Raw genomic sequence first — 11226 nt, forward strand, 5'->3', positions numbered from 1 at the left:
CCTCTTAACTGAAGTTACAACTCTGTATGAAAGCCCTGACTTCTGGAATGCTCAGCGCCTATATGCTATCATATGGAGCATTCAAGTACCATATAGGTATATCCCCGATGCCTCGGCTGTACTCCGCCAATAATGCTGAACCGTTTATAAGCTGGAACTCTCCTGCTATCTCAGTAGATTACCAAACTCTGTGTCTCTGTCTCAGCTTTCCGATGCTCAGCCTATATTTGCTATCATCTATAGCATTCAACTACCCTTAAGGTAAAAACTCCTATGCGCTGGCCCTACAGCTCGAGACCTTGTTGAAATTCTGCAACTCTTCTTTAGTCTATGAACTTCAAACGTTTTCTTTTTAATAATTTATCCGCTCTGACAGGGTAGTTGCAATAACTTCCTTATCAAGATACCGAGATAAATTATTACTTGGATCCTCAATGTGTTTTCTTCGATCGCTGGATACCGAATGCTCTCTCTCTCTGTCATCCACCTACCTATCTATACCTCAGCAGATGTGCTATTTATAGAACTTGTTTCTGATTGGTCCAAATTTATACAAAGTTATTTTACAACGAGTACTTGCTCTAACAAATATATCTGGTTCCATTTAACTGTTGTATATAACATAGTATGTGATGCTGGGATCCAGCTATCAACATAACGAACCCAAATTAGACACAAATGACCCAAATCCTCTTATAAACAGCAATTCAACAATACTTATAGCAATGATAGCATGAAAAGGGAGTCAAGCACTATCTGTGCTAAATGTGTTACGTTATCAATATATCAAACATACACATTATTCTGACACTGTGCATAATAACTCTGATAACATATTGTATCAGGAAAATATGTGTCGGAAGTACAGACACAAAATGATAATATATATCATGGGACACCCTGTATTCAGTGTCTGCGCATCCTAGCATCAAATATTTCTCCCTTTATCCAAAATTACACTGACGAGATATGAAAACGCAACAAACATACGCCTGAATATATTTTTTACTACAAAAAGCATCACCTTGAAATGTTCAACACATACACATCTCGATACTCTATACCCATTGTGTTCAAATTTAATCATCACAACAGACTGTAAAATTAACACAATGGGTATAGAGTATCGAGATGTGTATGTTGAACATTTCAAGGTGATGCTTTTTGTAGTAAAAATATATCCAGGCATATGTTTGTTGCGTTTTCATATCTCGTCAGTGTATTATATTCTTTGCCTATTTCTGTATAGTTAAATATCGCAGATAAAGTTCCTGTGGTTATGTCTCTGTTTGGTTAGCAATGAAGAGAGTAAGTTTATTTGGTAATGCAAAATGCATAATAAACAAAGTATTTCATGAATATGCACATTTGTTTCAGTCTTTGTAAAACAAAACACGGTTGTTTATTAATTATCGAATAAAAGGCCAACCGGAGTACCCTGTCAGCTGATACATTCGCTTTGATACCAATCTATCCAGTAACTTGATGTGGCTAAAGTGTCATTACCGAGAAGTGTGTATTCTGATTGGTTATAGACTTCTGAAAATATAAGTTTGAGATTCGAGCCCTCTGATGGTGTATAATCGGACTCACGTTTTTGTCACCATCTTATAAACAAATAAAACGAAACATAAAATCTATACACTGTTATCCACTAAAAAACAGTGTTACAGAAATTGTCATATTAAAATTTACAAAATTGTCTTTAAACCACATTCCGAAGCAATAATTGGTAAGTTATAAGGGAAAGTGATGTAACACCTACTAGTGAATTGAAATACTCAAACAAAGTATTTAAAGGCCAAAAATATGCACGTTTTCTGCAGCAGAAATATTGCTCGACTTCAGGATCATTTCCCGAATCAAAACTTACATTCGCATTTACGAATAGATCATATAAATGTTATACATTTGTTCACTAGCGTAAGCAAACTAAAAATATATAGTTAATAGTAAAGTTGTAACGTGTAATAAGATCATTGTTCATTTTCCTTAAAAGTCAAGACCCGTGTTAGATAGAATTATTGCTATTCATACAATGATCCTGTTAATAAGCTTTGCGAGGGTATATTGCGAATGAAATAACTTATAATAATTGTTCAAGGTACTAGCAGTACTCAGATTGCTTAGTAATACAAAAACTCTTTCTTACCCATATCATCATATATCTTTTATTCTGTATAGATAAAATATTATATTTGATATATATATATATATATATTCAAAGCTCATAAATGAATACATAACGCCGGATACAAATCGACAACTGTATTGACATGATAAACTTGTATAACTTGTATTATGCCACGACTGATGGTGTTGTTCTATCTTAATTAGGTCAGTGATTTGGTAGTAACTGCAACGTAAGTAGCCACTCTCGCTCTGTTTTTTTTCTTTCCATCTGTATTTGGTTTACTGTTTAAACTACTGTCAATCTATTTCGACACCAACAATTTTCTCTCCGGCCTCGTTGCTTCTCTTATTCCTAATTTTCTTTTTAGTTTTTGGCTCGTTTATTTCCGCATCAACAATCTTCTCTCCGGCATCGTTGCTTCTCTTACTCCTTATTTTCTTTTAAAATGTTGGCCCGTTTATTTCCACATTAACTATCTTCTCTCCGGCATCGCTGCTTCTCTTACTCCTTATTTTCTTTTAAAATGTTGGCCCGTTTATTTCCACATTAACTATCTTCTCTCCGCCCTCGTTACTTCTCTTACTCCTTATTTTCTTTTTAGTTTTTGGCCCGTTTATTTTCTCATTAACTATCTTATCTCCGGCATCGTTGCTTCTCTTACTCCTTGTTTTCTTTTTAGTTTTTTGCTCGTTTATTTTCTCATTAACTATCTTATCTCCGGCATCGTTGCTTCTCTTACTCCTTGTTTTCTTTTTAGTTTTTGGCCCGTTTATTTTCTCATTAACTATCTTCTCTCCGCCCTCGTTACTTCTCTTACTCCTTATTTTCTTTTTAGTTTTTGGCTCGTTTATTTTCTCATTAACTATCTTATCTCCGGCATCGTTGCTTCTCTTACTCCTTATTTTCTTTTTAGTTTTTGGCTCGTTTATTTCCACATTAACTATCTTCTCTCCGCCCTCGTTGCTTCTCTTACTCCTTATTTTCTTTTTAGATGTTGGCCCGTTTATTTCCACATTAACTATCTTCTCTCCGCCCTCGTTACTTCTCTTAGTCCTTATTTTCTTTTTAGTTTTTGGCTCGTTTATTTTCTCATTAACTATCTTATCTCCGGCATCGTTGCTTCTCTTACTCCTTATTTTCTTTTTAGTTTTTGGCTCGTTTATTTTCTCATCAACTATCTTATCTCCGGCATCGTTGCTTCTCTTACTCCTTATTTTCTCTTTAGTTTGTGGTTCGTTTATTTTCACATCAACAAACTCTCTTGCCTCGTTGCTTCTTTTGCTCCTAATTTGTCTAGTGTTTGGCACGTTTATTTCCACATCAACAGTCTTCTCTCTGGCCTCGTTGCTTCTCTTATTCCTAATTTTCTTTATAGTTCTTTGTCCGTTTATTTCCTCACCAAGTACATTATGTATCTTCTCTCCGCCCTTGTTACTCCTCTTAGTCCTTTTTTTCTTGAGGTCTAAAGTTTTCTTATCTATGAAATAAAAATGTCATCTATTTTCCGTACGTATAAATCGAAACATATAGCTAAGCAAAGTAATGATTTTCTTGAAAAGCATGAAATGCATTCTTCTTGTATGCTTTAGTAATCTGTCACTAGACGGCTTGCGAATATTTTCTTGACATATCCTAAGACAGTTTACTGACTGTAGTTGTACTCTCATTTAGTCAGCGTATTTTCTTACACATCATATAAACGAAGAAAAAATATCAACCTTTGCAGATATGACAATAAAAGCTAATACATGACAAAAAAAAAATAGACTAACACGTTTTGCAGTTATTTTTGCAAGTCCTTGCAGATATAATTATACAGAAAAAGGTTATAGAAATACGAAATTTATATTAAAAAAAAGTTTATTTGTTTGTTTGTTTGTTTGTTTGTTTTGGGTTTAACGCCGTTTTTCAACAGTATTTCAGTCATGTAACGGCTGACAGTTAACCTAACCAGTGTTCCTGGATTCTGTACCAGTACAAACCTGTTCTCCGCAAGTAACTGCCAACTTCCCCACATGAATTATCAGAGGTGGAGGACGAATGATTTCAGACACATTGTCTTTTATCAAATCGTCACGGAGAAGATACGCCCCGCCTGAGCGGGATCGAACTCGCGGACCCGCGATCCGTAGACCAACGCTCTCCCTACTGAGCTAAGTGGGTGGCCAAAAAAAAAAGGAAATGTTTAATATGAAGGTATACTAAAGAGCATTATTGTCACGTACCTGTCATTTATTAACTCAGAATTTCGACATACATGTACTAACTTGAAATTACGAGAAACGTAACTAGAAGTTTTGGCTTAGTATCTCAAAATTCGACGTAATAGCCCGAAAGTTCAGCCTACTAACTTTAATTTTCGACTTAGTATGTTGTCTGCTTATCCACAACATTTGAGCGTCTGTCTGTTTGTCAAAAGGGGGAAAAACGTTACTGAAGCTTCTTCTCATAAACACCTGAGATTAGAGGTCATTTTACTGACTATTTAGGGACTTCAGTAATGGTCAAAATGTAACATAGTATCGGCTAAAAACTTAAATTATGCAATCATACATTCATATCTTCTAAAGATGCTCCAGATTAGAATAAAAACTGTGGTAAGCTCTTGTTCTCAAACAGTAGCCAGGACATATAAGTACATGTCCGTTTATAGTATAATTTTTTATTCTTGTCATCGGTCGAATACACGGCTAAAATTATGTAGGTTCTTAATAATTCACAAATGTCACCGGTGAAAGAATTATACATTGCCCTGAATATAACAATAAAATAATGATGTGAAATAACATTTTCACATAACTGGAAGGAGCAAACCGTCCTTTCATGTTTATTTCACCGCACCCCTTTACATACCATGTTCAATAATATTTACAATATAACTTACCAGTAATGCTGCCCAAAACAACTGCTACAGCCAGAGCACAAATTGCTAAAGTTATGAAAACTCGCCTTTCCATTTCGGCAATGTCTTAGGTCCTGACAGTATAAAAAGCAGGGGTTTTTTTACGCCTGACAATGACATGGAAATAGCTTGATGATTTATTCATCTTGTAACACACTTGTCGAAAAGGGTTGTTCCTAAATTAGTCCATTTTGTTTTACCTTTTTCACCTTGATTTGTGCGGTATTTTGGTATTCTACTTTATATACCTTGTTTATAAATTCTGTGTTTCCTTCCATTGTTAACGTTCTACGAGAGCTTTCCATTTTAAATAAAATTCTACACCAGCAAAGATAGCAATAACCATGTTCTAAGAGTGTTCCTTTAAAACAAATCTCTACACCAGCAGAGCTAGAAAAGGACACGTTCTACGAGATATTCCCTTTAAAACAAAACTCTACACCAGCAGAGATAGAAAGGCCACGTCCCACAGAGATTCCCTTTAAATCAAAACTCTACTTTAGCAGATATAGAAAAAATAGCCACCTTCTAAGAGAGCTTGCCCTTAATTTCTACACCAACAGAGATAGAAGTAACAAGGTTCTAAGAGAGCTTTTCCTTAGAATTAAATCTCTCCTCAGCAGCAGATACAGAAACAGCCATCTGCTACGAGAATTTCCCTTTACAACAAATTTCTACTCCAAAAAAGATCAAAATAGCCACCTTCTAAGAGAGATTCCTTACAACAAAACTTTACCCTAGCAGAGATAGAGATTAGAGCTTTCCCTTTATAACAAAACCTTACCCAGCAAGGATAGAAATAGGCACGCTGTAAGGGAGCTTTTCCTTTGAAACAAAACTCTACACCAGCAGAGACAGTCACTTTCTTCGATATCTTTTCCTATACAACTATCATCTACACCAGCAGAGATAGAAATGGCCACCTTCTAAGACAGCGTTCCCATCAAAACAAAATTCTACACCAACATAACAAGATAAAAATAGCCACATTCTACGAAAGTTTTCTAAGAGTGATTTCCCTTTGAAACAAAACTCGATTCCAGCAGAGGTAGAAATAGCCACGTTCTACAAGGGCTTTCCCTTTACAACTAACCTCATCACCAATAGAGATAGCAGTAACCACATATGCAGTGGTATAGTATTGATCACATTTATAGATTTTTATAAAGTGCCTCAATAGTTCTGTTGTTGCAACATAATATGTATGTTCGACAAATTGTGCTGTAACGTTACAAGTATGTGTATACTAGGTTTACTGCAAATTTTGATGTATGTCATATTGTGACAACTAATATTTCATACAATTATATTTAGTAGAATTGTATAATTCAGTGCAAATATGAAATTACATTATATGTTACTATTGTACATGTCCGTCATATTCGTATTATTTGTATGTACAATGTACTAAAATTGCCACATGGGTCTATGACCTAATGGATATATGAAATGAACTTTGAAACTTTTACAAAGAGAGCTTTCCCTTTGATACAAAACTCGACACAAGCAAACGTATAAAGAGGCATTTCACTTTCAAACAAAAAATCTCATCACCAAATCCACAGTGTGTAGACTCTCTGTACGCCCAACCGGAAGTCGCCAAAAACTATGCGTTCAGAAATCAAAACACAATTTTTTGCTGTCGCGGATGGCTTGGATTTTCATTGTTTATTTCGTTAATATCGATTAAAGTAAGTGTAATTTTTTAATCTGCGTATTGTTTAAGAGCTACTGTTTACGTAGATACCAAATACGCATATCAAAACTCTTAATATACTTCATTTCGAGTCAAATCACGTGTGGGTATTTGTTCGATTTTGTAATGAAACTATCAGTTCTTTGAAATACATGTATCTTGAGCTTTTGCAAAGAATTGAAACCTTTGCTACTTCGTAGATAAATATCTTACGCATCGATAAATACTAGCGTGACTCTATGCATGGTAACGAATGCGTTTTTAGGAAAATGTGTTTTTTTGTGAGACATATATTCCGATTACACTGTCCCACTAGTCGATACATTACTGACCCACTAATCGCAATTTCTAAAGTCCGGACTGAACGCTTAGTCGAAAAACTGTACGACTATTCAAAACTTCTTTTCATTCATATATGACTTTGTTTTATGATAACCAACAGTTAAAAAGTAATAGTTATAATTTCTTTCGTTTTCGTAACAGTCACGGACCAGTTTATATGTTATTACTGCAGTTTCGAATCCACTTTTCGTAAAGGTTAGTGTTTATTAGTAAATAAATATCAAATTAATTTAGTCTAGCGCGGTACAGCCCCGCGACTAATTCAATTTGGTAAATGCGTACTAATAAACTCTAACCTGCACAGTGTTTGAAATTATTTTTTGTGATAATGACTAGATTCTTTACACATAAATCACTAACGCTTCATTTATTTAATCGTTACGTGGCACAACTCAGTGTTTGATCCATTTCCGGCATCTCAGAGACTTGTTCGGACTTTTACCTCGGGAACTTTGTCATCATTCACAGAAGAAACAGCTGCCGTCGGCGCGGTTATTGGTAATTTCTGTTTATTTTAATATCCGGCTCCAAATCACCGCTGATATCAGTCAAAATCAAGCAGATTGAAGCTAATATCCAGTTATTTTTCTTTTGCATTAATAATTATTGCAGTAATCGCTAAAAATCAAAATGAAAATGACCTGGCTCCTAATGTTTACATCAGTTGTTCTACACGTATAACTAACCACCGTCTTGGAAGATAGATGAGCGGACTCGTTTTGGACACTTTGATTGTACAAAGTTTTCATGTAGACAGCGCGTTTGTCTGTTGGCGGAGCTTAAACTCAAAAAATGATTTCAAGTACAACATCTTGAGTGACCTTCACCTTGGGTATAATGGGCAGTCCCTGCATAAAAAGGCTTTGTTTGCACAATGTTAATGTGAAGTTACAGTAAGGTATAAGCAAAAGTTAAAAAAAAAAAAAGATGTGACAGAAAAAAAGGTTGCCGAAAAACTTAACTTGAACTGAAACCGGGGCGAGTAGAATAGCACCGCTATTCCCCGAATAGTCGAGCTGAAAATACAATGAAAAAAACAAAAAAACAAAGTGTCCTGTCAAGCTGAGCGGAATCCATATATATTTTTCTCGTATGTTAACGGAAACACGTACACAGATTCTATTTCTTGTCCAAGACAAGGACATCGTCGGTGAAACAGACCAATAAATACCCGGTTTCACTGTCGCAAGTAAAATACAATACAAAACTTATATTTATAAATTCAATAATTACAGTGTATAGAGCCTACAAGCCCAAACTCGTCATCATTTCTTTATTGAATAGGCGTACAGTGTTTTGGCGAATAGTGGAACAGTTTTATATAAAGTTTTGCGACTAGGCGGTCAGTGCATAATTCAGATGCATGTTGAATTAAACAATATTTAAACTATTCAGGATTGTAAATTCATATTTGTAGGTATAAACTCATTTGCATGGATTTATAATTTAACATTCAGAAGCGGTTCTGACACGTATTTCACTCGCAGTTCCTAAATAATGGGCATTTTTAGCCTGAATGCATCGTCTTTTGCTTTGACCTGCTGGGTTTTGGGTGAAAATACGTTTTAATTTCATGTGTTAATGTCTATTTAACCGCAGTTTGTTGCAGAGACATTTATCATACATTGAAAAATATATATAACAAGAATATTTATTTCAAATAGCCAAAGAAAAACATAAAAATACTCACTACCGACAGCTTCCAAAAATTTGAAAAACGAAAGTGAACGCCTAGTTATTGGCGACTTCCGTTTGGGCGTACAGAGAGTCTATACACTGTGAACAGTGTAAGTATGGGTGTGAACATAGTTAACGAATATGAGCACCAGAATATGTAGACACGATAAATGGTAATATCTTTGTGAGAAACTACGTAATTAATTAGACAAAAGTATTGTATATACGAGGAATAAAATTCAGTTTACAACAAAATGGTGTATGAAGCAACTGCAATGCAAACAATTAAGCCATAATGTATTATTTTAACGACCCTTGAAAACAAAAACTGTCACATATGCAGTCATATATAAAATACTGACATAAATTCTCGTAACAGTTATTTTAGGAACAGTTGACAATCTACATTCAACACTTATGTTAATAGTTCATTTTTCATACAGCATGTAATGTGAAAACAACTTAATTAAATGGAACCTGTTAAAAACTTTTAAATATGACGGACGCGTGTTTGTTATTTCAATGACTTAAGTATTCGAAGATATATCAGATGCGATGACTAGGCTCTAAATGGGATATAAAAGCAAGAAGATATGCATTGTAAATATCAGAGAACCCGTTTATCAACTCCTGAAAGCTCTATAGAATGAAAACGTAGAACATGCATAAATATACCTTGATATGTAGTAATATTTGTTGCCTTTAATGCAATTTATTATGCAGCATGTAATTTGTCTTGTTGACATACTATTAATTATGCATGCGTGAAAAAAATAGCAGATGCCAAATCTTGAATATTTTAATTTTGAAAAAAAGTGATATAAGAACTGTAATTTGCGTTTCAGCAGTTTTGATGTTATACAGAGTTCTATTAAACTTTTATAATTACATTTTAGCTTAAAAACAGTGAACACCATGATGAATTAGGCATCACTCCAGTTTCTGTAGATATAAACAGAGAATTGTTGCTTTTTGGACAAAACTAGAAAATCGTAGTGCTTTAGTCCAACAAAAGATATCATCTAATGTTTATCAAATAATCTATGTACTGAAACTAAGTTTAAATGGATGAGAATATCAAATATAAACTTTGTACTTCAAGATATTCAGGAATATGGCAAAGTCAAAGTTTTCTTTTCAAATATAAAATTGTAAATTAAATCATGTTATCAAAGGTTAAGAGATATTTTCATACAAACATGGTACGCTGAATTAGAACAAACATCAAATACAAATATATAAAAGCTTTATCAGTAAAATGTATGATAAACGAAATACATATATCAATATTTTATCTACGTATTTATGAAAAAGAATAATGCCATTTTTTCAGGAAACCATCATTTACCACTATATGTTGGAAGAGATGAGAAACACCTTCAAACGGAAGAAAATGTTTATTTTGTAACGATATTTGCGACGAATTCCATCATTTAATAGAATGTTCACAATTAAATAATCTTATGATCTATATTTCGCAACTTAATCGTTTTGCAAGAGCTTGCTCTCAAAGTTAGAAGATTTTAATGACAGAAATCTTCTTTAATTATTACAACATGGTTACCAATATTATAAACTACGGAAGGTTTTCACTAACGTTTACTACAGATCGTCCGAACTTTTAAAGAAATATAACACTAACCTTAAAAGGTCTTACATACCCTGTATACTATGGGGATGTAGTTTATAAAATTCAGAAAATGAAATATAACACTTATTCTAATCAAATATTTGTAAAATGTGTAAAAAAAAGTATCAAAAGATGATACAATGCGAAAATCATTGAGCACAGTGCATGTTTGGTGATTGACCCCTTTACAGCTAGTCGCTACGTTTTCCTATTTGATGGTGCGATGACTAATAAAGTGTAAGACTCCCTGATGCTTTTCTCCTAAATCCTACAAAAAAACGGACGGAGGGAGTGGAATTTTGTCTTGCAGTTTGCTTAGTCGTGCCCTTAAAAGTTAGGCTCTTGGTATCAAACACAAAGTGCTCGATAAAAAAGTTCTAGCTAAGACTGCACAATTAATGCAGATGAACAATATCCTAGGACAATACAGGAATGACGTAAACATTCTTAATGTAGTTCTGTACGTTCGGGTCAATTTCTTCTACATTGTAAAATTTGATTAAACCCTGATTTCGCAGAATTTCAGATTCGACAAGCAGAAATGATAGGGTCGTGTGCTCAATATTTTGCTAGACTGAACTGAAAATTTTTGACCTAACACAAGTTTTTACAATGGGAGTCTACCGGAAAATCACAATTTTGATATCATTTTCGCGAATAGATTCTTTTCTACAATGTAGATTTTAACGAACATTCGTAAATAAACATATGGTGAAATAAAACGTATATGTCCGTGTGCTTGTTTTCGAGATATTTGCCAGTGATTAAAGAGATGCACGAATTTCGGGCTGATTTTAAGATATTTTTTGGAATTATGTAAAGTGTCAGATGTTTTAATATCATAT

The 11226-nt window shown here is 34.1% G+C and overlaps 1 protein-coding gene across 1 annotated transcript; it reads right to left on the minus strand.

Moving 5' to 3' along the window:
- Positions 1-2129: 2129 nt before the first annotated feature.
- LOC123523622 (transcriptional regulator ATRX homolog) lies at positions 2130-5156 on the minus strand. Its single transcript, XM_045301281.2, has 2 exons — positions 5019-5156; positions 2130-3611 (listed from the first exon to the last, which is right to left on the minus strand). Exons 1-2 carry the CDS (start codon positions 5089-5091, stop codon positions 2653-2655), a joined length of 1032 nt encoding a protein of 343 aa, XP_045157216.2. The 5' UTR covers positions 5092-5156; the 3' UTR covers positions 2130-2652.
- Between the last annotated feature and the right edge of the window lie 6070 nt (positions 5157-11226).

Source organism: Mercenaria mercenaria, chromosome 3 (assembly GCF_021730395.1).
Source record: "Mercenaria mercenaria strain notata chromosome 3, MADL_Memer_1, whole genome shotgun sequence".
Lineage (NCBI taxonomy): Eukaryota > Metazoa > Mollusca > Bivalvia > Venerida > Veneridae > Mercenaria > Mercenaria mercenaria.

What these genes read in the sequence shown, in the direction of transcription:
- LOC123523622 (XM_045301281.2), bottom strand. Translation starts at nt 5,091, where the DNA reads ATGGAAAGGCGAGTTTTCATAACTTTAGCAATTTGTGCTCTGGCTGTA. An exon ending in TGTTTTGGGCAGCATTACTG is followed by an intron (nt 3,612 to 5,018) that starts GTAAGTTATATT and finishes TTTATTTCATAG; the next exon opens with ATAAGAAAACTTTAGACCTC.